Below are 27920 nucleotides of genomic sequence, written 5' to 3'. Positions count from 1 at the left end.
TCTCTCTTCCCTCCAGTATGCCACGATTCTTCTTTCTGCTTTGTCGTTGTCGTTAACCCTCGAAAAAAAGTTTCTTACACGCGTTAATATTATTCACAAATACATACATACATACATATATATATATATATATATATATATATATATATATATATATATCGTTAATTCATTTATTTTTATTTTTTTACATATAATACTCTATACTTGTATTTTAAATTTGTTCTATTTTGTTCTTATTTGTCATCTTTTCTTCTTCCTTGTTTTTTTTTTTGTTTTTTTTGTTTTTTTTTTTGAATGAGATAGAGAATAATAATAAAAAAAAAAAAAGAAAAGAGATTGATAGAGAAAGAGAGAAATATAGAAATAGAGATGAAGAAAATCGTGAAGAAATAAAAATGCTGACTCGAAAATTAGGATCTAATGAAAATCGAACATGGCGATCGTAAAAAAAGATTAATTTTTGCAACGTTTTTATCGGTGATGACGATGATTAGTTCGATAAACGTGGAAGAGTTTCTCTACGGTTATTGTAAATGTTAATTGTGTGTGCGTGTGTGTGTTTATTATTATTGATTGAGGTTTAAATTATATACATATCATTATTATGATGCATTAGTGTAGGACAGTGTTAGCTCAAGTGCAATACTGAATAGAATTTTCTAATTATATTGATATGGGGTTTATTTATTTATATCTTTCAGGAAAATAAACAATGATCAAAGTTATAATAGATAGTGTTTCTGTGATACATATGTTATTGAGATAAAAGTTTGTTTTTTTTTTCATTTTATTAAAATAATATCATATTTTGAATATAAAAGATATTCCATTTTGGGTATATACGTGTAAGTATTTCATTTGATTTTTTTTTCGAGTAGTAATAATAATAATAATAATAATAATAATAATTAAATAGATAGAAACAATATATAGTTTATATTTACATTTTATATATATTATATAAATATTATAAAAATTATATAATATAATATCCATGTGGATGGAAAGTTTTCAATTCGTAGATATTAAAAGAATATAAAATAATTCTTTTGTTAACAAATTGATTTTACCTAATTTTTGTAGTATCGTATTTATTTATTATCGATGAATCGTTTTTTATTTATGTAACGCACTTTAAATTAATTGGGAATGCAGTATTATAGTTTCAAATGAAATTGAAGATAAACAAAAAGAGAAAAAAATTTGTTTCGATATCGTCGTATCAATTAAGCGAAGTGTAGGTTGAATATATTCGAATCTTATTAAAAATTTGTTCTCTCACATTCAAGGATATGAAGAAAATTACCACTATGATATCAGATAACAGTAATCGTAAATTTTAAATTATTAACTTTTATGCATTTGTAGTACAAGGATTTAAAAAAAAAAAAATGTATTCCACGTTTTTTTTTCGTCTCCATTGGTTCGTGAATAATTTGTTTAAGTCTTTTACGGTACCGAATTTGATTGATTGTCTCTAATCCGGTTGATCTCGTCAAAGGAATATTATATATTTCATTTTATGATAAATTTTTGGTCCAATTAACAAGTATGAGAACTTTTTTTTTTTTATTAAAACAAGCGATCACTTCAAATTCAATGATCCTTTTTTTAATACTCTTTAAAAGAAATCGAAAGAACAAAGACGAGGAATTATTAGAAAAATAATCATAATAGAAGAAGAAAAAGAAAGGAGAGAAGAGAAATGTGAATTTATCGGAATTGAAAAATCAATTTCGTTTGAAATGAATTTGACACCTATTGGATTGAAAAAGAAAGAATTGACTATAACGGATGATGTTCTCAGATTCAGAGTGTATTTCATTTTAAAATTCGCACAATACATTGACAAACGTTTATGAATATAATAAACGATGTTAACAAATTTTCTTATTTGTCAAAGTTTGTACGGTTTTTTTTTTTTTTTCAAGAATTTAGATATAAGATTAAGATTAAAGTAACTTTTGCACTCGAACGAATTATATATATATATATATTTTTTTATATTTATTTTCTAAATGCTCGGAAAAAATCGAGTCAAGAGAAAAGAGGACGCCCTTTTCATTTACTGATGACTCTTCCGGACGAAACACATGTTAGAAACATTTTCTGACTTACCTTAATTTAAAATATGTCCGATGTATTTTTCTTCTCTCTCTCTCTTCTAATCAACTATAGCACGTATTTACCATATTTTTATCTGAAAAGTATTTACATAAAAATATGTAATTTTTATCAAAGAAATATATTTGAAGGTAAATTTTAATAAAAAAAAAAAAAAAAAAAATTCAATTAACATTTGAAATAATTCAAATTCGTGATTATTAATATAATATTATCATTTTCTGAATTTATCTTTAACTACATTTGTTAATTATAATATTATTATTCAAGTTAATGTTATCAGTTATATATTAACTTTGTTAATTAATTCTAAAAACTAATGGAGTTGATACTTTGATTATTTCAAATCCTTTTGTATGATTAAATTTCGTTTAATAATTTAACAAGAAAATATGACATTTTAGATATTTTCTAGAGTTATTTCATTTATTAAAAATATTTATAAGTTCGTCATTATACATTTTTAATAATATTTCTAGAGATATATTTTTCAATAATTATCTATCAAGGATTATTAATCATTGAATAAAAGTAAAGTTTTATTTTGTGAAAATAAAGACTATTACAACTCCTTGCTTCTACCCCCATTTAAAAAAAAAAAAGAAAATGTCAAAGGTTAAAAGATCTTTAGGTATACACAACGAACAAGCTACTCTACCTACCTTCACTATGTTTGTGTTCCGGTAATGGAAATTTTTTGTGAGATTATGCTGATCTAATCTTGCGTACAAAAGGATTTGGAGAAAAAAAAAAGTAAAAGAAAGAAAGTGTAAAAGAAAGTGGAAAAAATTCAATAGGGTGTGTGAAAGTGATATAATTTGCTGATGATCATTTGGAACACTGAAAGTATTTCAATGTCGGCAATAACAACTATGACACGTTCCCTTCGTGATTATTTTTTATTCGATCCTGATATATTAAATGGAAATTCAACGACAATGTCAATGATAAATACACCTTCAATGACACCATTCGTTGGCAAAATCATGACGACGATGACGACTATGACGACGACAACATCGATGACAACGTCGACAACAACGACAACGACAACAACAACAACAACTCCAACAACTGCTACTTTTGCTTATGATCAAAATGCAATTGTAACCAATATACTGTGGGATTTATATGATAGTTTCAATGATGTACAACCAAATTATTTGCTAATTACTCTTTATGTACCTGTCATTGCGTTAGCTTTTACAGCTAATGCACTGGTCATTGCCGTTGTCTTCAAGTATCACTATATGAGAAGGTATGTACTTATTTGTATGTACATTTAATATGAACCATTTATAGGTCATAATTGATTTATATTCATTTTTCAAACAAATTTTATTGTTAAAGTAATTTCATCAATATTTAACTTATATTTATGGTAAATTTTGGTTAATAATTAAGCTCAACGTTAATAAATAAACATTTATGATTGTTAAATAATAAATCAATCAATTTTCTCGACTTTTTTCGTTTTATATAATTTAATCGATTTGGCTAATCGAATGGCTTTTTTAAAGTGAAAACTTCTTTAGAATCAGGATGTAATTTTGAAAATCGTGAAACGGAAGAACGTGAAACCGATGAAACAAAAATCATTAATTAATTAATAAAATTCTATAGATAAAAATTCAGTGTAACAATATGTTTGTCCACTAATAATTCCAAAAATACTCAACTTATTTTAATGACATTTCCAACTTAACACATAGCACAATTTTTAGAGGTTATCTAGGTTCTGTAAGGTTCTTTCAATAAATGGCACTGTATTACAATTCAATTGTTTCGATATATTCACGTCTCGAAGCTTGTGGGTTTCTTTGAAGGTTTCAACTTTTACCGTGTGTGATTTGCACAAATTTTTTTTTTTTTTTTTTATCAATCGATGAGAATAACATAATATGAATAATGTACTTTTAAAATATGATTCTTTTATCATTTATCATTTACACATCATTTATGATTTATCAATATTTATGAATGATATTTCAAAACTGGGTCAACTAATTGTAAATTTTCGAAGAAACATTTGTTAAGAATTAATATGAGTCATCGTTCTTCCATTATGTTATGCGATTTTACATATCAAAAAAAAAAAAAAAGGGGAAAAAAAAGAACACAGTCATAAAAAGTAACATAAATCTAGTTTTACATGTGAACTGTATAATACGATGTCGTGCAAGCAAGTTTTACAATGCATTTAATAAAGTAGATGAATTTTTTTCTTGTATTTTTCGTATATACAAAGAATCAAGAAATATGGTGTATTGAAACGGGTGTATCGGACAAGTAGATAAAAGTATCATTTTTTTTTTTTATTTATAACTCACGTGTCAGTTGAAGTAACTGATCGTACAAAGTGCAATCATAGAATGTATAGAAATTTGCTTAGATTATTTTTTTCGAATGAAATATTTCAAAGAAACAGGAAAAAGGATACCCTCGTTTTTTTCAAATTAGACGAATGAGGATAAAAGTTTGAACGTGTGTGCAAATCAATGAAAGAGAAAAGGAAGAGTAATAAAGAGAGAGTGCGAGAGAGAGAGAAAGAGAGAGAGGGAGTGATAGAAGAAAGATGGCTGGGAATAAGACAGGAAAAAAAAGAAAAATCAAGAAGAAAAATAAAGAGATCGTCAAGTTTTATTTTTCTTTCGATTGAATGTTAAAGTCCGACGTGTGTCGAAATACACGTGGAAAAGAAGAGAGGGAGAGAGAGAGAGAGAGAGAGAGAGAGAGAATGAGAAAGAAAAAAAAAGATTTGTACTTACAGTTAAAGTTCATTTCTTCTTTTTTCGTTTGATGTTGTAACCATAATAAATAAATGAGTTATTTATTGATTGATGCTTTCTTTCTAAATACATTATCGATTATTTAACAAGTCGATGTTTATAGAAATTTTTTTCGAGACAAGTTAAAAAAAAAGAACAAGTTTTTTTTTTTTCCATTAGAGCTCATTTTGTTATTTTTTCTTTTCTTTTTTCTTCGTTTAATTGTGCTAAGAATAATAAATAAAGAAATTCATTTTACCGATCAGATAATTTACTTCTTAAAAATATCATCGATCATTTAGTAAGTCAATGTTCATCTAAATGTACATTAAAATGATTGTAAAAAAAAAAAATGATCAAAACTATTTTTCTAAACTATTGTGTTATCAGATTTTGTTCTTTTTTTTTGTTTGACGCTGTAACGATAATAAATCAAAAAGTTAATATCCGTTATTGAAATAATATGGTTAATATCTTCTTAAAATACATCATCAATTGTTTAGTAAATTGATGCATATTTAAATCTATTATTAACATTAGATGTACCACTATTTTTAGTATAACTATTTCTATCATACTAGTTAAAATGACTGGTGTATAAAAAAAAAATGCTTTTTGAGGAGGCTTCCAGTCTTTATTTACTTTTGACATTTTGTTGATCGACTACTTTTTTAAGATTTTATTCTAATGTCACCGGCTATTACTTCGTAATTGAATTGAAAAGTACAAAACATGTGTGCAGATCACACGTGTTAAAAGTGAAATCTTCAAAAAAAACTAAGTTTCGAGAGAATCAGACGAATACAAAATAAAATTATCTGGTCTAGGATAATTGTATTCTCTTCTTATTTAGTATCGCGGTCGTTTCATCGGCTCCCACTGCTCCGTTACATAGCCGCCTACCGCTTCGTTACATTGTTTTAATCACACCCATTCTAAAGAAGTTTTCACTTGAAAAATATAAGTAATTTTTCATAAATTTTACTTATTATTAGACATTCAATATTTCTTCTTCGTATGATAAACAATATAACAATAGTACAACAACAAAATCTGTTATTATTGTAATATTTATATTCTTTGCGTTTTCCTTTTAAATAGCGTGATAAGAACAAAAAGTGCATCACGAGTTAACTCGTGACCGGTTAGCGCAACGCTCGGCCACAGAAACACGAATTAACTCAGGACCGGTCAACAAACTGTTAAAAAATAATCCAAAATGTTTAACAATAATAATTTTAATTGATAAATGGATTTATAGACATTTTTAAATAACAATACGCTTAATTATTTATAGAAATTAAATGTCACATGAAGTAGAAATTTTAAATTAAAATGGCCCCCGTCCAGTCAAAATGACTGGTCTGGATGTATCTAGCGTTAAAAAAGGATTTAAAAAAACGATCACAAGTATTTTTCTAATAAATAAAATAGTCAATTCTATCCTAGGAATAATTATTTCCGAGTAAGCTTCATTTCATATACTATATTATTGATTAATTTCTATGTAATATATCATTGTTAATTATTTATTCGTAACAAACAATTTGAACAATTAAGGGTGTTTAAGAAGTCAAATGATTACTTCTTGATGATATTTATTGGTTAATTAATAGAATATTAATAATCGATGTAAATAATATAATGGTTTCCAATAGAAAGGTTAAATATACGAAATAGGGTGAATATGGTATTTGAATTTGACGAGTTATTTGAATAAAATGTGTTTCGATATTAAGTTTCTTTGATATAAATAATGTCAGTTTTATTACAAAGACACGCAGTATGACATACGCATTTGATAAATACTAAATTTACATGTGTGGATATCAATGAGGAAATGTTAAACAACGTTTGTACGTAAATACTGGGAAATTTCGGACAACTGCGATACTTTGTGTATAAAATTGACAGATAAAATGGAAGAATCATCAAATGACGTCATTCACACGGGAATAACAATATTGTTCGGTTTGATCAAAGACAGAATAAGATAAAAGATATTCTTATTATTAGGTTAAGAAGGAATAATGGACACAAGCAAAAATAGGGGATTTTGTATTTCGTTACCGGAAGTTTATTTCATACTCAGACTTAATACACATACACGATATATTTGTGTATTTTCGTTGGTAAAACCAACCTAACAAGGTAAAATATATTTTCATTGGAAACTAGTTTTAACAAGATAAAAGACTTGGACAAGTGGATGAATCGATTAAACAAGAGAGTTTGACAAAATTTTGTTTCAACAAAGCGACGCTTTAATACTTGTTTCAATAACACTTTTCGATATTTGATCAACGTGAAACACAATTTCAGCAGTTTCGTAACTACACTCAAAACGATTAAGTAGTAGTATTCGAAAATTAATTCTTCTTACATTTTCTTTGTAAAGAAATTTGTCATTTATCTTATGAATGGAATCTCGACGAGTTTTGCAAAGAATTTGAATGAACCTTTTTGTTTCTTTTACATAAAAGTTACCTTTGATAACTTAAAGATTCTTCTTCTACGTGAGTTTTCATCTCTCACGTTCTTTTAATCTCATCGAATTTTTTCTGTTTTTTTTTTTTTTTGTTAAAAAAGTTCACACAATACGTCGTAAAGGAATTAAACAAGAATAATATCTAAAAGTAAGTTAAAAGTTATTTGTTCAAAAATAACTTCATTTAATAAAGTTTCGTTTAATTATTACTTATGCTAGTGAACTTACCAAGGATAAATTATTATCCTTGAGTCATGGAGCTTCTTTCTCTTTCTATCTTTCTTTATTATTTTCTCAGTGAATAGGTTATCTGTTAAATTTAGAGATTCTTCAGAGATTAGTATTCGATGAACAACGGAAAAGAGGATTTTTCTCTCGATAAAGAACTTGTACGTTGCAGAAGAAGAAGAAGAAGTGTTCGAGGATGTAAAAAGCAAACTGTAAAGCGCTTATTTCTGATCGCAGCGGGTGCATCGTTCAAATAAACATTACTTACGCATTTATAATAGATGCACGAATGAACGAACAGAATAACGTTCAAGCAAACACATTGCTGCCGGCTTATTTTTCAAACGAAAATTATCGCCTTGGGTTACGAAGTCTCCGTTTCGTCTCGTCATCTTCGCACACCGATGAAACTACTTTTATATACATTAACCGTTTGAGTGTTGGAAGAGTCTTTTTGTATAATAACTTCTATGTTAAAAGTGTGGAATATAAATGCGTTTTGGATTTCAAAAATGCAATTAAAAAAATGCAATGATGAAAAATGCAGTTAATTTTTTTTGTTTTTGTTTTTGTTTTTGGAAAATAATAGAAACGATTATAATTAATTTTAATTATTATATAAAAAGAGTCATTTTTATTAATATAAAATATTTTGTATTCTCAGTTACTACAAAAGTGTAAACAGCAGTCAACGGTTAATCACGTCGTTTACATAATTTTCTTGTTCTTCGTTTAAAGATAACTATGACGAAAGAAGAAGAAGAAGAAGAAGTCATAATGGTTCTTTTTTATTATTTCTTTTTTCCTTACATAATTTTAATTATCCTCATTCTATCGTCCATATTCAAAATAAATAAATAAAAATGAAAAATAAAGTTCTTATCGTAAATATTTTAAAATTATATTTAAATGTATACTTTTCGACAAGTATAAATAAACTTTACATTTCAATATTTTATTATAAACATTAAAAGAAATTTAATATATATATATATATATATATATATATTTTAGATAAAATAATTTAAGAGGAAGAATATATTTCATGATAGTCAAAATAAGATATATATATTTTCAATTTCTTCGAACGAATTTTATCAAAAGCAGGAACGTTTTGAATCGTATCTGATTTGTTTTCGTTACGTCTTGGAAAATTTCATGCTTTTAAAATAATTTATACAGATTTTGTGTTTGGTAAAATTGGAAATATCTTTCTTTATAGCATCAACATCTATAAAGTTATATATTTCAAGTATATCATTATTTTCTTCCTACTGGAAAGATGAAGAAGACGAAGAAGAAGAAGAAGATAATCTTAATATATATAAATTACGTGTCACGTTGTTTGTCCGCAATGGACTCCTAAACTACTAAACCAATTTTAATCAAATTTTCCACACTGTGTGCAGTTTCATTCAACTTGAAAGATACGATAGTTTATATCTCAATTTATAATTCGCAATATTATTTTATTGCGAAAGACGTGTGTATCGGACTGATTGTGAGCCACAGCAACGTGTGGCAGGGCAGCCCTAGTATTACATAAAAATGAAAACAATTTTTAAATGTAATAACGAGAAAAGAAAATTACGTCTTAATAAGTGTTTTAATTATAATTAACACGATAAGGGTTTATACAATTAAAAGTTATGGGTATAAATATACTAATGATGCAAATACCATAAGAAAAAACACATGCTCCTTTAATTATTTAAATTCTCAACGTCAAATAATTGTGATCGGTTATTTGATATTGAATAAATTTCATTTATATAAATATCAATGCGGAACGGAAACCATTTTTTTTTTTTTTTTTTTTATAGAATTATTCTTTTTATACTGAATAGAAGTCATTCATGTAAAAAAAAGTAATTACATATACGTTTTCATGAACACAGCACAATTATCAAACGAATCACTATTACAATTTTTCGAGTGGAAGAAATATGTTTATCTATTGTATTATAAATTATTTTTTCTCTTTTTATTATATTTTTATCTATAGAAGTAATATACAGTTACATTTTTGAATGAATCTCCAAAAATCGATTGATCGATTTTAACCCTATAAGTTTTATGGCGAAAGCGATTTGTTTGGACCAACATAAGGACGCATATATACGTTTAATAATTTTCTTCTTCTTTCATTCTATCAAAATGATTCATATTAATAAAAATATCATTTCGTTTTTAACAGAAAAGTTTCACAAAGTTGAAGGATTAATTGAAATGTACAATAATTTTGATTTAAACATTAATATTATAAGATGAATGAGATGATTTGGTCTCTATGTCAAATACTTAAATAATCATTCGTGAAATAATTGGACGATGGGCTCAATGGATAAAGAGCAGTCACCCAGAAAGAAAAAATCCATGGTTCGATTTTCCCCAGGTGTTCCAGTTAGTCCAACAACTCAATAATCTTTTGTCACGAATCTTACAATATTATTCATTATGACTGAGTAATTTTGCTGTAATTATTCTGCGAATAAATGGGTTATTTCGAATAATTATATTTTAGAATCAATAAGAATTTAAAAGAGAAAACCTTTAACAGTTCAAAGAACGAGTAATAGGAAATTACTATGTTTATTGTATACGTTAACGCAAGGTGTTCGCTATCTGCATACATAACATGAGTATACTATTACACCACACCTTTATTTATTGTGTGAGGTTAACTTCGTATATATATATGGGTTTTATTTTACTTTACTGAGACCCTCTGTATTTACTTCATCAGTTGAATTTCATCGCTTATTATTCTAATGAAGCACATGTTTATATTTTATATATAATATAATAAGTATATAATTAAGTATGTAATTATAAACTTAATTACATGATTATTTTTAAATTAAATATTATTTAAATAATATTATATTAATAATATTTAATTTTTAAAATAATAATATATAATTATTATAAATTATTATAAATATTATAATAATATAAAATATATATATAATATAAAAAAATAAAAAGTTAATTAAATAAAATTAAATATAATATTTAATAAATATTATTAAATTAAATATTTATGTAATTATAAGTATAATATATAATAAATAATATATAATAATTTATATATATATATATTCTCGCATATGTACGCAAGCATTCTTCTGTTTTCAGCGTTACAAATTATTTTGTGGTGAATCTATCAGTTGCTGATCTATTGGTAACTATGATTTGTATGCCAGTTGCGGTTACTCAAGCTGTTTCACTCGTCTGGATTTATGGCGAAGTTATGTGTAAATTATCCTCATATTTACAAGGTAAATTTATTTATTTATACTCGATGATGGTTTTTGCACCGTTTATCATTAAAATTCTTCATTTCAATTTAATAAAGTTCCTTGATAAACATTTATCGATAATTTATTTCAAAAAAAAAAAAAAAATAAAAAAAATACCAGTCTCTTTTTCATGCATTAAATTAAATCCATTGAAAATGATTTCTTTACGAAATTCTTTTCATTTCGATGAAATATAATATAAACGAAGAGAATAAGATCGATCTGTTTTCTTTTTCTTTTTCTTTTTTTTCATCATATTTTTTTTATTACATTTTCTTATAAAAGAGAACGAATAAAAAACGTTATTTATTTGCATATTAAATAATATTCGCAATTTAAAAGGAAAGTAATAATAAGAGAGAGAGAGAGAGAGAGAGAGAGAGAGTAAAAAAAATATGAATACCATTTGTAACACTCATCATTCTTCCTTTTCTAACGTAAGAAAGACATAATGCAACTTTTTTCCTTGTAAAACTAAATATTTCCAAGCTTTTATCACGAATTCTATCAAGTAAATTTTTTTTATATATAAAAGGGCTTCTTTTTCCGGTAAGGGCTGAGTTTGACCGATACGATGAGAATAAATATTTCATTGTTGATTTTACTCCTCAATATACATAGGACATATGATGATCCTTTAACAAATATTTAACTAACGTGTAAAATTCTAAAAATAGGATACAATGTACCTTCTTTCATTCATTTTCTCTTTATCTCTTTCTCTCTTTCTCTTTTTTTCTTTCTGCTATAATAACATTAATAATAAAACATATTTTAAAAATGTTCCTTACAATTTTCTATCTATTGAATTATATTACTTTATAGATTTTTTTTTTTTTGTCACATTTCTTCCCTACTTATTTTTCTTCTATATTTGATATTTCTTAAAACTGGTTGGTTGGTGATCGACGAACGTTAGATTTATCAACGTTATAAAAATCACCCTGATCTTTTTCCTTATCTCTTTACTTTTTTAAAAGCTTTTTTTTCCCCCATTATTATTAATAGTATCTATAGTCATTTTTATTATAAATCCATTTTTCGAGAGAAAATTAAAAGCCTTTTTCATTGAACAATGATTTGTTGTTTCACTTTAATGTATCTAATCATTAACAAAATAAAAGTGTCAAATGTATATCAGAAATAATCATAGTTGAGTTGTTAAAGGTTAAAATCAAGATTGGATAACATAGTTCGAAATATATACATACATATATATATAAGTATTATATTTTTCCATTATCTCGTTTTTAGGTCAAATCTTATGTTAGCTATCCGTTATCTAGAAAGTTATCTTTCATGAAAATGTTTATCGTTAAAATATACTATCACTTATTGTAAATTGTTTTTTCTTTCTTCTCCCTCACTTTATTTTTTCTATTGCAATTTGTGTCTACTGAGGGAAGTAGAATAAAAAAATTAAATTGTTTGAAATAATGATTGAAAATACTAATTTTATCAATCCCAAGATATTTTCTTCAACTTAGTTTATGATAATGGGACAAACTTAAATAACATTAGATTATTATTATTAAAAAACAACAAAAAAAAAGAAATAAGAAAGAAATAAAAAGAAAATAAAGCAAGAGCCTGTGAACTTCAGACCTTTGTTATTTTATAAAAGCTGAAAGTTTTTCTGTGCATGTTCCCAACACAGGTAAGAACGATGAACCATTATGAAACTTGAGTTACAGTGGCTTTAGCAGGTAAACGGAAAGGTGTGTAAAATACCGATCTAAATTCATCAAATAATAAAGTGTGATTTTTTGATATTACCTTCAGAATATTATTAAAAATCATGTTATTCATTGCCAGACACTTAACATCGTGGCAACCCCTTGTCAGACACCCTTTAATGTTCATATATAAAATTTAGCATTTATACTGTAACGAAAGTATAATTGTAATTTATTAAAGTTTACGGGTGTCTGGCAAAGGGTAGCAACTGTCATAAGTGCCCGGCAATGGATGACGAGATATCTAAAGTTATCCCGAAGAAAATATACAAAAATTGAGCTTTATACTTTAACGAATCAAAAAATAATTGGAAGAACATTTAGCGCCGTTTCATGTTTCGAAGTATGATTCTACCCTAGGACTGACTACGAGGAGAATCTCAAGTCGATTGTAATCATTTGAATGTTGTATTAGATGATGATGCATTTACGTTGTATAATTTCCTTCTTAAAGGCTTAACGTGTCTACGATTTGGAGTCTTAAAAACAGATTTAGTACTTAGTGATTAGTCGGTTAACAAGTAGCTACGAAATTCTACTCTACCTGTTACCTACCTAAGTAACCATAACCCAAACTCTATAATCACTGGTCGTTCTTACCTTTATAGGGAACATGCACAGAAAAACTTTCAGTTTTTATAAAATAACGAAGATCTGATCGTCGTGGGCTCTTGGGCTATAAACTATGAAATTATGAAGAAGAAGAAAATTAGACGAATATATTATACATCTGATATTGTGTTACACCATTGATCATCGTTAGAAATAATATCATGTGATTTTCGTCAAAATTAAGGTCACGTAAAACAAATTTCCGCACTGTTAATATACTCTATTATCTAATGTAATCGATAAATGTTAGAATGATAAAGGAAAAAAAGGTGACAGAAAGGTGGATCCTTCGACGATTAATCGAGCAGTGCATAATCGTGGTTTGATTTATTTTTTACAGGAGTGGCCGTTGCTGCTTCGGTGTACACTATTACTGCAATGAGTATCGATAGGTATCTTGCTATACGAAGTCCTATAGCTTTTCGACGAGTATTCAATCGAAAGAGTACCGTAGTCGTTATCGTAATCTTATGGCTAATAGCTTTGAGTATTTTCGTGCCTATATTACAAGGAGTAAGTTTTATCTACCTTTATTATCATTTTTTTTTTATTATTATTTTAATTAATCCAATTTAACCAGTTTTGACTGTGGCAATTTAGTTTCAAAAGATTATCATCACCACAGGGTTATTGCGGAATTAAAAACAAGCAACGACGTGTATACACGTCGAACGCAAGGACAAATGGTATTATTATTATTATTATACATTTGACGAAAAGGACGAGGAAGGATTATATTTTTATTCAAAGTCCAAGCAAACACAAAAACTAACAATTCGTTTCTGAATACGTTATTCTTACCAAAAGCTTGAAAATTGTGAAAAAAAAAAACAAATAATAATAAAATAAGATAATTAAGAAGAAAAATTGAAGATAGGAAGAATAAAGAAGAAAAATAAGAAAATAGTTTAGAATAATTTCAAGCTATGTATGTGTGATATGTTTCAAAGTGTGCACGGTATTACGCAAAGTGCAACTTTCACATGTCGTACACCAAAAACCTTGTTTCCTTGCGTGTTCCATTTTTTTTTTTTCGAGCAAACGGCATCGCACATCTTATAAATAACAATAAATTAAATAAATTTAAATAAAATACATAGAGATTGTATTGGTAATATAAAGGGAACATACCATCAAATAAAATTACATTTTATTGAGATTTCGAGTTTTTATAGTGAATGGTATTTTTTGATTTGACACGACGAGTATACACGAGTCAAACGCAACCCGCCCGCAGTGGAGAGATTTGGTACGACGTGTATACACGTCTCAACGCACTTAACTGGTTAATTTGTCAAAGTCATTGAATATAACATTTGAAATAATATAATGAAAATAAAAAGAATTACAATTGAAAAATATTAAAACTTATGAACCGAATGAATATTAGTTTCAATTTCAATTGGAATAAAGAGTAATCGGATATTATTCGTTCGGTGTATAAATATTAAACAATAATACTAGCGAGATGAGTATTGCAAATCTGTCACAAAAAGAAAATATAACATTCACAACGAGATTTTTTCCTGAAAAACAATATCCTATTATAAATAAATCTTTGAAATGTTTTTTTATAACAAAAAAATTACATATCTTTGTAATCCCGACATATTATATCTAATTCTCGTATTTATTATTAAAAAAAAAAAAAAAATAACAATAATCTCTGAACGAAAAATTTACTAAAAATAATAATAGTTAACAATTAAAGTATAGAAATATATTATTATTATTATTATTATTGTTCGTTATAACAACCAAATTACGAATGAAAAACGAAATACAAAGAGAATTCATTATTCATCAGTGACATTTTTATCGATCCATAAAATATTAGACGAAATTTTGCATTTTGTTTCTCATTTAACAGATGACTCTTCAAAGTCCTGGAACAGAAGTTGTTAATATTACTCTTCATGGTTCTTGGGCGTTGAAAGAAAATTTTTCAAGCAACGATACTCGAGCTTCACGATTGCCACCAGCATTTTACATATGCTCAGAAGATTTGAATCCACTTGGTATTGATGCCGATTTATTTGGTACCGCCTGCTTTATTTTCGTTTATGCTATTCCCGGTATGTACTATTTTTATTTTATTGCTTAACATAAATAAACAATAATAATAAATGATTGATTGCCAGTGTAAGCAAACGAATGAATGATAATCAAAATAATTTTTCTTCAACGAATATCAGACAAAGAAAATTTGAACGTGAATTAAAGGATAAAACAAACAAACAAACAAAAAATAGAACATCAAATTTCATTTTCTTATTAAAAATTATATAAGATAAAATAATTATTCTACAGATTATTATGATATGAAATCTTTGTATAAGAAAGTTACTTGCCATTTCTTCTTTTAACGGTAATCGATAGTGTAGAATCTTCGTTATAAATATAAATAAATTGGAAGATAAAAAAATAATTTTTATATAATAAAATAATTTTGATCCAATTAACAAAATTACGTATTACCGTCTTTGTAATATAATAAATAATATAGCAAATATACAATTATAATAGATTTTTTATTCTAAACGTAAATTTTATATTTCTATTTATTTATAATAATATAATAAGGATACTGTTTTATAATAAAATCTTTGTAGAATAAAAATTGGACGTAACGAGTATTCTTAGAATAAAGGTTTTAACCTGTAGCTTGTTGTCTTTATGTTTCGATCTCAATAATGTCTTCCTTTGTCAGGTTTTGTCGTGATATTGGCTTATTCGATGATGGGTCGAACCCTTTGTGCCAGAAAACCACCGTTTGACTGTGACAGTGTCAAGGGTAGTGCTAGCTCGCAACAAGTTAGTAAAAAGTAGTGTTTTATTTCCTTTTCTATTAGTTTCTTCCTTCTGTTGAATTCAATAGTCGATTGAATGTTCGCCGTTTGAATTGAAAGAACGCTTGTTTGTAATTTATATAAATAATATAAGCTTATATTATAAATCTTTAAGAAGGTTTCACTTGTAACACGTGTGATTTGCACAAATGATGTTTTGTTTTTTCCTTAAAGCAAGATTATCCTTGTGTTTTTCTTTTTTGAAATTAAACGATCAATCATTTTTTTCTCCCCCCCCCCCCCAATGATCTCGGATTAATGTGATAGAAGCTTCTTTTTTTTTTTTTTTTATTTGATAGAGACAATAATAGTTTTTAATTGTTTGCTTGTAGAATTTCCGTCTGGTACGTGAGAGAAGACGAATCGCTTGGATATTGTTGCTTCTCGCAGTACTTTTCGCCCTTTGTTGGCTCCCTTACAATGTCCTTAGATTGCTCGTCGATCTCAAAGTAGTCGGTAAGTTCTCTCATGAAATATATTTTGTTAATTATTAAAATTTTGAACAATTATAAATAAGTCATAACGATAGATAAATTTCTTGTACTGCGCGTTGTTTCAAGGAATTAACAACTTTTATTTAAAATTTAATGTTATTCACACCCACCCACATACAATCAATTAAATATTGAATATTTATCACTTATATATTTGATTTGTTATCAGAATGTAATTGATAATTAATGAAAATGTATTTATAAATATAATTAAACGTACTTATATAATTATGTTTAATTAAGTTTCCTATTTTGATGAACAAAATATTGATTTATGTTTTGAATAAGAGACAAATAAAAATGATCTTCAAATTAGCAAAAATAAAAGTAATTTCTATGATAAGATATTAATTGGTTTTAAATAAAATATGTTATAAATAAATGTTAATGTTATTCGCAGATAAAGGCAAATCGGTGAGAGATGCCCTGTCCTATTGTCTCTTCATAGGACATGCAAATAGTGCACTCAACCCTGTCGTTTATTGCTTTATGACGCGTAACTTTCGAAGAAGCGTTGCAGAGATTCTTCGTTGTAGATCACGTGGACTGACTCGTCGTAAGCCACGCCATAAAGTAAGCATAGTTCATTTAGTCGTACCATCTTAAATAAAGAATGATTTACATCGAACCATGTCGTAAAATTGTTTATTTAACAATTGGTTATAAATATTAACACACTATAGGCGGGTCGGGTATTTCTACTCGTTCCACAGACTGACGCTGGTCGGCGGGTCGCGTATTAATACGTTTTATGCAGAACCTAAGCTAAGTTTCAATAAAACACTTACTAATGCTTGTTTTTTTTTCATTGTCACTAATTTTTTAAAGCAGGAATGATGTTTTTGATTGTTTTTTTTTTTTTTGTAAAGCCTGACCAGTGTTTAGTTCTAAATCTATTAACTAATAATTTGATGAAATGTACTATTTTGACGTTGTAAGTTTCGTACTTACAAAGTAGCATAAATTTAGTTGATTGATTTTGATAGTATTGAGTTTAAGTTTTCTTACATCTTCGAAATACTATTTGATAGCTATTTTTCAAATTTCATTGAAATCCTATTATTAAATGTGAAGATATAACATGTATTGTAAAAAGTGCACTGCTTTCATATTTCGCTCATTTTCGGTCGCTACACGCGTGAGTCAAGTTCACAACGTTCCCGACGATAATGTGTTAACAAAAATTGGAAAGAATCAATCAAAATAGAAATATATCATTCTCATCTACTAGACGTTACGTCCTTTATACTTAAGATCATTATTTTTTATTTTCTTTACTATGAATCAAAAATTATACCCATTGTTACAGTAATTTATTTGTTTCTTTTTTTTAATATTAATAATATAATATAATATTATAATACAGTAATATCAACTTTTTACGTAATAATATTTATGTTTTTTTTCTCCTTTTATTAAAATTAATATTTCATATAAGTAATAAATGAACAGTACAGCAAACATAAAATGAATAATATTATATTACGTACAATGTGGGGGAATGTCCATATTAGATGTTCTGACAATATAAAATTTTAATAATGGAAGGAAAGAAAATAATAAATTAAAAAAAAAGTATCTACGTGTCTGTATACAAGTAGTACACATTTTTCTAATTTTAATTTTTTTTTGTGTGCACAGAACTATATTTATTTTTCTATATTTTATATTAACTATTTTTATTACAGTTTTATTAACATGCATAATATTCAATTAAAATCTTTATCGTTTAACTATCGATCAAATGATCTTTCACATACAATTAACAACTTCCAGAACCTGTCATACTCTCTCCTACACTCGATTTCTAAAAAAAAGCGCATTAGAAAGTGTTTAGAATGCAATGGAGGAGGAACATTCGAACATTTATTGTAATAAAATACATTACTTATATAAAACTTCAAATATCTCGTAAACTATTGACATTTCGATGACCTTCACTCAATACTTTTTTACGCAGAATAAAGAAAAGAATCGAATAGTATAAAAAAAAGAGTAGAGTTCCATTTAAAAAAATAAGTGCAACTGCATCTAGCGGGTGCATAGATGCATTTTCAAAAAAAGTAAGCTCATAGGAAGGTAACATGTGATGTGCCATATAACTTTTTCCTTTATCATTTTTCTCTGTTGTTATTTCAAAAGAAGTTATTATCCGTCTCAGTTACAAGATTCACCCTGTATATAGAAATTTCAAATAAGATAGCTTTGACAGCATGCGCACAAGTATGCGCAGTTTGAAGTTTGTCAGCATTGAATTATTTTGTTAATACGATTTTTCGTTTGCGTTACAACAGAATGCTGTAACTAATGGTAAATAACAAAGTTACATTTCAAAAGGAACAAATCATAACACAAAAGAATTGTCTATTCCAAAATACTACTACCGCAAGATACGATTTTAAATGCATCTCACGACAAGAACAACAAAATCGATCGTTCAACGAGATAGTATTGGTGACGTTTCGTGTCCTCCAGGACGAACTGAAAACGTTTCGTCCTTCTTCATCAATTTCTATTGACAAGTATCATCGAACGTGATAGTACATATTCATCGAGTACAATGTGTTATGCGTTCAATGGAAATAGGACAGTCTTGAAATAGATATTATATGTAAATTACATAAATAGTTATGTGTGATGATTTACTTAATAAACAGATCAAAATTCTGTAAATTGTTATTTTTCTCTAACGTAATTTCTTTTTGTAATTGCAAATCAATCGAGTGATTTATAACGGTCGTTCAATCAGAAATTATTGGCAAATGAACTCCAACCAACTTTTCAACTGTTTTATATTTTAAAGAATAGGATATCCCAAAAAGGTGCTTTACTGATTTACAAAATTATATAATTTTGACATCATGGATCTAAATTTTTTTTAAAACACCCCTAGTAGCAGAAAATATTACAAAATATTAAATACACATGTATTCAATATTTTCAATACAAACGAAACGTAATAAATAATTATACGGTCTAACAATTTTATCGAACAAGTAAGATTGAAAAAGAACAGATACCTCGTTAGGATTATTGTTGATTTCATTCAAATGATTTATTCGTTAAATAATTACATTAAACTTTTTTTTCTTTTTCTTTTGGTCGTTTTCATTTAGCTGAATTTATTAGAAAATAGCTGCTGCAAAAGATGAGATTTGTTCATATGCAAGATATCCACGATGATAAATTCATTATTGCTGTTTACTCCGTCAGCAATGAAATTACGACAGTTAAGCTTCGGGAGTGACACAACATCGTTGCACGAAGAAACCCGGTAAATGAAAGTTTCTCGAATCCGTGCTTATAAAAACAATATTTCTTGTAAGAAGAAACAAATATAAAGTTGAAGGAAAAAGAAAGAGAACAAAAACAAAAAAAAAAAAAACAAAAAAAGAACAGAAAATATCAAACGAACAATTTCAACCAATTTCTTTTTTATCTCGTTTGATATTTCAACTTAGTATAATACTTAACAAATTATTATCGTACGATCAAATAACAATAAGAAAAGTTATAATATGAGAATAACAAAGTACTTTGAATAATAAAAATAAATAAAGAAACGTTCAAGATCGTTTTGTTTTGTTATTATATCTGTAAATTTATTTTTCTAGATATTATTATATATTATCTTTCTTTTATTTTATCTATAAACATTATAGATAATGTCTATGCATAATACTTACTGTATTTAAAAAGATAGTTAAAAAATCAACGATCGTTATATTTCAATTATATTAAATTACGTTTGGTTAACAAATTTTTAAAGTATAGAAATGTTTAAAGTAACAAATTTCTATGCAAACAAGATTTAAAAACGTATAAAAAAAAAAAAAAGAAAAGAAAGAATCTTTACGACGTAAAAAATTTACGAACTTCTTTTTCTCATCCTGAAGCTTTTTTTCTTTTTTGGAAAAAATGGCAAAAAGTTTTGCGATGAAAAAAGATCATTTGAATTTTCAAATATAAAGAAGGATAAGTAAAGGAACTTTTTTAGTAGAGAAATATCAAGGTAATGATATATCGGTTTCACGATTTAAAGGTATTCTCTTTGACTTTTTTTCCTCTGATGAAAAGGTAGTAAAAAAAAAAAAAAAAATGGAATAATAAATGGAAATAGTAAAAATTACATGAACATTTGTCAAAACTAGAAAAGTCACTTATTTAATATTGATTTTGTAAAAAACAAAAAACAAAAAGAAGAAGAGAAAAACACATTCATTGGATCTACCCTTGAAAAAAGAATCTTATTCGTAGATAAATTTATACATATGTCTACGTATATCTCTTTCTATGATGCGAATTATACAGTTAAGTATCAAGGTTTCATTCGTCTCTTTGATAACCTCTTTAATCAGAACAAATTCTAAGGTGTCTAGACACATTGACCTATGCAATCCAATCGTTAAGCTTCGAATGTTTGTTCATCTTCAATAGAAGAAAATAAAACATTGATTTGTCTATGTGACAAATAATAAAAATTCGATTTGATTCTAGAACAATCATTTGAAAATCAGATATCATGAAATAATCAATGAAAGAATTTAAAAACTGTATAAATGAGAGAAAGAGAGCGAGAGAGAGAGAGAGAGTGTTTCGAGAAACAGAAATGTTCTCTTTTAAAATATAAATACAATGAGAAATTTAAGATGGAAATCTTACGACGGGTTCTTAATAAAGGGAATTACAAATTGAGAATTAATTGTAAGATCAATTTTCGCCTAATGTATTAAATTCTACACATTGCTCGAATCTCTACAATTCATGGCTTTATTATTATTGTTTGATGTTACTAATTACAAAATACAGCTAGATATTATACATCCCTGTAGCATAAACATCCCTAATATTAGGAGAAACCCCTTTCATCATACGTACATATCTCTCTGTGTTTATTATACATGCGAAATGTTATGAATTACAACATATATTTCTATATGTAATCAAGAAATAACAAGACAGTAATATCTAATTAATTAATAATAATAGATTTCTCGTTATAATTGTTAAATGTAAATAATGAACGTCATGAGCTTGACTCACGCGTGTAGCGGCCGAAAATAAGCGAAATATGAAAGCAGTGCACTTTTTACAAAACATGTTATATCTTCACAATTAATAATAAGATTTCAATGAAATTTGAATAATAGCTATCAAATAGTATTTCGAGGATGTAAGAAAACTTAAACTCAATACTATCAAAATCAATCAACTAAATTTATGCTACTTTGTAAGCACAAAATTTGCAGCGTTAAAATAGCACATTTCATTAAATTATTAATTTTTCTTAAAAATTCGTAAATTTAGGACTAAACACTGGTCAGGCTTTACAAAAAAAAACAACCAAAAACATCATTCCTGCTTAAAAATTAGTGACAATGAAAAAAAAAAGCAAGCATTAGTAAGTGTTTTACTGAAACTTAGCTTAGGTTCTGCATAAAACGTATTAATACGCGACCCGCCGACCAACGTCAGTCTGTGGAACGGGTAGAAATACCCGACCCGCCTATAGTGTGTTAATATTAGGCTTTTTTTGTGTGGAATTTATATGATCAATATGGCGAATGTTCCTTCAATTTACGAGCTTTCGTGTTATTCGTGAGGAAGATTGAGAAAGAGAGAGAGAGAGAGAAAGAGAATATTGCGATTTTATCAAGCGACACCCTAATACAAATTCCCAACATTCAGTATTTAAAATTATAGCAATTTCGTGACTGTCAAACAGATTGTGGGGCTGAAAATTAACGTTTTTAATATTAACGTTTTTCAAACGAAATAGTAATTTAAACTTCTGTTGAATTATTTTGTAAAATTGAACTGTTTATTAACGAAAAATTGAATTATATCGATAATTTATGTTAGTAATATTTTTAGAATTACATATAAATACGTTCTCTCGATAATATAGAGAATAACGTATCATATTCTTTTATCATTGGCTTTAATTTCGAATGAATAATTATAAACGTAGATTTATCAACCCTTTGCACTTCGTATTAAATTTTCATTTTCTTCTCGGCAGTTTTCAATGCTTTTTAAAATGTTTTATCCGTAGTTTACTTTAACTGAAAAATATGGCAATTTAAATATGTAATGAAAGATAGAAAAAAAAAATTTAATTTAATTAAATATCTGTTTTATATGGACAGTTGTTGTATTACGTAATTTTCAAATGTAGGATGTTATTTTTTTTTTCTTTTTTTTTTGAGATAAAAACTGATACTCTCGACGTAGGGAGTGCAAAGAGTTTTAAGTATCGCGTATTTTTCTCATTTTTACAATTCATTTTGTTAATTAAAACTGTTAGTTTTACGTGTTATAGAATTGGATGTTTTTTTTCGACATAGAAAAAAAAGCAGAAGAAAAGAAATCAGTTTCTAAAAGATAAAGTTGAAACTAAAAAATCATTTCTAATGATTGCATATTTAATATCGATATACGATGGAAATGTTTTTGCAGGATATTCATCGAGGTATGATGGGTGGTAATGCATGTGGAGGATGCAGTATGGTCGGTGATAACAAACGAACCTATCTGCGTCAAAGAAAGATGTTGCCTATTTGCTGTATTCCAATGGGAGCTCATGAAACAGCTACATCAAGTAGTGGCTATAATAGTTTTTATAGTAAGAAAAGTCCTCATCGTCGATGTTACATGTTGAGAAATCTTGGGGGACCAGCACAAATGCAAATAGAACCCAAACCAGTTGACGTTATTGGAGACAGACATCAGAGTTATAACAAGAATGATGCTGAAGCAAGTCAACCACGTCAATCAACTCTTGTTACTATGGACGATCGACGCTGTAATTAATTATTCCAGGTGATTCTAATTCAAAATTCAAATTTCTAATTTAATTAAACTAATTGAAAACAATACGTATTAATATATTGTATATTTACGTTCATTCATTTTTAATTGGCTCTTATTTATTTTTATTATAATATTTTGTTAAATACGTCAAATGTAACATTAATAATAAGCCGTTTATTTTGAAAGTGGCTTAACTCCATTCCCACCCCCCCCCAAAAAATTGAATTTGTTACCTTAATTAAATTACATTTTTACATAATCTTTTCATTTGAAAGAGTAATTTGTTAATATTATTTATATAAAATCATGAAGATTTGGTAACACGAAAATTTGTTGATTAATGAAACGATGATAAAGTTTATTTTGAAAGTGGCCTAATTCCATTTGTCAATTATTATTTTTCGATTATCCGTCATTACACGTAATGATAGAGATTTTGGCGTGGTAAAAATGGCATTGAAAAAAAATTACTTATCGTTTATCCCCCAAAGATTATTGTAATATTATCAGAAAATACCGGAAAGGTAAGAACTTTATTGTACATGAAATGAAACAAGAAGATTTTGGTATGAACCAAATTATTAGAAAAGGTATATTTTAATACCTTTACAGAATTCTTACGGAGAATCGATAAATTGATTAAAAATATGTTTGAATACGTTTTGTCAAAAATGAACCATATCAAATTTTCTATAAGACATCGATGACATGAAGAATGAAAATTTGAAAATCCTGAATTTATTACCATGTCTGGGGTAGATTAAAAAAATTTGACAATATTATATTGACACTTACTGTATAAAAATATCAGACAAATTACAACAGCAAAATTCAAGGACATAATGAACCTATTGCGACATATACCACTGGAATATCATGATTTCTTTCAAATCCCTTTCACACACGCAAAATGTAAATGAACAGTAAATTGTTCTGTAATTGATGTAATTATCAAATCTTTAGAATCATCTAAATAATGTTTTTGAAATGTTGTTAAAGATATATATCAAATAAATTGAGTATTCTTTTTATTTTTCAATTTAAATCACCTTAATTTATGTTCAAAGGATTTGGGCTTCTTCAAAATTTTATAACAAATTAGATTGTTAACTTTGAAAGTGACCTATTTCCATTCTTGATAAGAAAACGCATATTTTATTCGTTTAATAATTGCCATTATTTTAACAGGGAACTCTAAATTGAACTCCTTTAGATACACTCAAGTAGTATGACTCATTAGTATCTAGTACTTTTATTTTTAATTGCATTGTGAAACACAAACCCTTTCAATATCTCCATTCAAACATATATGGAGTTAGACGATTTTCAAAATAAACGGCTCATTTATTGCAATTTAAATAATTGTTTATCCAACGATGAACGTTTAAAAAGTAATTCAATAAATTAATTGATCAATCGTTCGATAAAAAAATCGAAATCGAATTGAACTTGATTCCCGACGTTTCAAATGAAATTCACTCTATTCGAAATATTGTGGTCAGCTTGATTGTTATATATCGCATGTGATAGGATTGTGCGAAAGTATTGGATAAAAGTAAGGAAAATAACAAACCATTAGCTTTTTTGGAAAGGGTAGAAAGGAAGCTTTATTTCTTCCTACCTTGAAGTTTTACGATCTAACGTGCTAAATTACCGGTTGCGGCTAGAGAAAAGAAATTAACGCGAGAGTGATCGCGAGTTTTATGGGTTGTTTCTACGAAAAAAAAAAAAAAGGAAACGACTCCCTTGTCGTTTTTTTTGTTCTTTTTTTTGTTTGTTTGTTTTTTTTTCTTTTTTTTTCTCTCTCTTACGTCCAGCCTATTTATTCTCTTTTTATTATTGTCGTAATTGTAAATGAAATGAAATAATAAAATATTCTTCAACACATATTAAAGATAATCTACATGAAGAAATAACTGGTGCAAGTTATAAAATTAAAAATATAAAATATTTCCACATATAAATATTGTGTAGTTTAAATCAACTGTCAGCAATTCCTCCTAACTGCTCTAGTTCTGAATTTAGCCATCAAATAGCGTATTCAAGTGCTAGAGATCCCAATAGGACCTACCCACACACTGAGGCGCTGCTTTAGGGGTAACACCACTGTAAAATTGTCAAAAAATCGACTTTTTTTTTAGCTTAAAGTGTACTTTAGACATCTAAAAACAATATGCACTTGGTTCCGAAGCAAAAAAAACATTTTAAACATGTCAAAATCTTGGTTTTACGGAAGCACTTCGAAATGTGAGAATGGGACACTGTAGCGCTGGTTAAAACATAGCGCAAGGCACCGCCATCTTGAACTTAGCGTCTAGGTCAAATGGTTAACATAACCTTGTAGTATTATATCTACGTATTACCGATTGATCGTTACATCAAAAAATAACATGATTTAATGTCTCCTCGTGCTAGCCGTTATTCGCCGTTAAGTTTTCATCGGAACTTTTATTGATCGGTTGGAAGAAGATACGATCGAAGAATATATCGGTGTAAATACGATGTCGGAATTACGTGATAGAAAGAGAGAGAGAGAAGAAGGAGAAGAATTTCGAAAAAATAAATAGAAGCATTGTATCTGATGTTTTAATTAATTATAAAACGATAACGAGTATTTTCATTATGAAAACTTTTCCAATGATTTAATTTGATCCTCGATAAGCAATTATTTCATTTAAAGGATTCCAAGATTCCGAGGAAACTTGTTAATATTATACTATCAATTACAGACCATGTAAATATTTGTTCATGGTATTTTTTCCTTTCAACGATACTATTGCATATTCGATCATTATATTTTGAATCAAATCGAACAATTGGATTTTTATTAACGCGTTCATACATACAACGATTTGAACCATTTAGTGGTATAGTACATTAATGGTATAAAAATTCAGGCCCCCCGTTACGAACGTGTTAAACATCGATTACGATATATCGACTGTGCGTGGTTAAATAAAATGTTAAGCTTTAAGAAGTATCGTGAAACTTCGGAGATATCATTTATACTTTACTTTGTGTAAAGCATATCGTGTCCGTGTATTTTGAATAAAGATTAATAATATATATATTATTGTGACATTCCTGTCAATTGGACTATTTAACGTTAATTTATTCATTATAATATATTTAATGATTTAAATATACTTTTGACATATTCATTGTTTTTAATATCCTTTCGTTTTGAAATGAAAAAATAATTAATACGATTTTTAGAATTTATTTATTTTATTTTATTTAATATTTAATTGTGAAAATAATATTTATTATATTATTTATTTATATATATAATTATATAATATAATAATAATATTATTTAATAATATATTTATTAAATAATAATTATTTAATATTATTATAAATATTTAATTAATATTCTCGTGTTGTTTTTGTTTCTCTTTTTCTTTTTTTTTTTTTAGATATTATATCATTTGCTCACGTAAATGTAAATAATGTAGTTTAAATAAAAACAATGGTAAAAAAAACTTTGATACTTCTGCAATAGAATAATAAATGACATTTCTCTTGAATGAATCAATATTGAAAAAAGAAAAGAGCAATAAGTGAAACTTCATAAGTTTTTCATATTGATGATTATTAAAATTATAAATCAGTTCATAGTTCCATAACTCGAGCGTGCGGAAATCGGCCGAATTAGTGCGCTCGTTAACTCGAGTTAATTCGAGCGTGCTGATTAAGGGGTTAATAATATAGAAAAAAAAAACAAAAAGAAAAGAAAGAACGATTAGAAATCAAACGATGCTCTCGTCTTTTTTCCAATGTTCCGAACAATCCTTTAATTCGAGAAATTCGAGCGTGATAATCTTGTTACGCACGAGATAGAAACACGTTTGAAGAGTTTGCAATGCTTTCGTTCTTCTATCCTTGAAATTTGGAATCAAGAAACACATGAGATAAACTCTTGACCAAGGTATGATGAGAGATTTTCCATCATTCTCAATTTGTAGATGTTTTATTGGAATGTTTCATGTTATTGCTGACGAAGAAAAAAAGGAAAGGAAACGAGAGAGAAGCCATAAAGGGATCCACTTTGTGACATGATAAGAGGTCTCAGAAGGTTTCTAGCATGTACGAGAGGGTTCGATCGTTGAGATAGAACATTACCTCGTCTTTTATATACGTGAAGAAAATGACTTCTCTTTCGGGACAAACGAAAACAACAAAAATAAAAGGGGACAACAACAAAAAAATGATTGAGTTGCCAGAGATAGTTTGTGTTGAATTTAAAAAAAAAAAAAAAAAATGCAAAAGTAAAACTTTGATATTTATAAATTATTATTAAATATAATATATAATATATTAAATATATGGTATATTAAAGTATGACATTTGAAGAATATTGTATACAATTTTCACGAAGAAATATTTAAAAATACGGCAATGGCAGCAATTATTCGGACGTGAAAATTTTATACAATATTTTTCGAATGTCATACTTTAATGTATACCATTGGTTTTAATAAAGAGATTTTAACTGTGTCGTCA

General features: G+C 27.1%; 1 protein-coding gene across 13 annotated transcripts; it reads left to right on the top strand.

The window, feature by feature from the left end:
• The first annotated feature begins 31 nt into the window (after positions 1–31).
• On the top strand, positions 32–27739 carry Gr10 (gustatory receptor 10). 13 transcript variants are annotated; one of them, XM_089173697.1, is made up of 10 exons: positions 32–82; positions 362–845; positions 2604–3382; positions 10747–10889; positions 13599–13771; positions 15129–15333; positions 15969–16072; positions 16440–16563; positions 17002–17174; positions 23061–26482. In XM_089173697.1, the coding sequence occupies exons 3-10, from the start codon at positions 2949–2951 to the stop codon at positions 23412–23414; spliced, it is 1710 nt and encodes a 569-aa protein (XP_089029823.1). In that variant the 5' UTR covers positions 32–82; positions 362–845; positions 2604–2948; the 3' UTR covers positions 23415–26482. The 13 variants fall into 13 exon arrangements, with proteins under 13 accessions (XP_089029823.1, XP_089029822.1, XP_089029825.1 ...); XM_089173696.1 differs by having other exon boundaries at positions 304–845; XM_089173699.1 differs by lacking the exon at positions 32–82 and adding an exon at positions 27421–27739 and having other exon boundaries at positions 147–845; positions 23061–23423.
• The last annotated feature ends 181 nt before the right edge of the window (positions 27740–27920 follow it).

Source organism: Polistes dominula, unplaced genomic scaffold, assembly GCF_049000335.1.
Source record: "Polistes dominula isolate Pdom_NZ unplaced genomic scaffold, Pdom_raw_medaka contig_33, whole genome shotgun sequence".
NCBI classification, from domain to species: Eukaryota; Metazoa; Arthropoda; class Insecta; order Hymenoptera; family Vespidae; genus Polistes; species Polistes dominula.
Note: the sequence above shows the minus strand (reverse complement) of the source record. Positions and strands in the feature narration are given on the sequence as shown.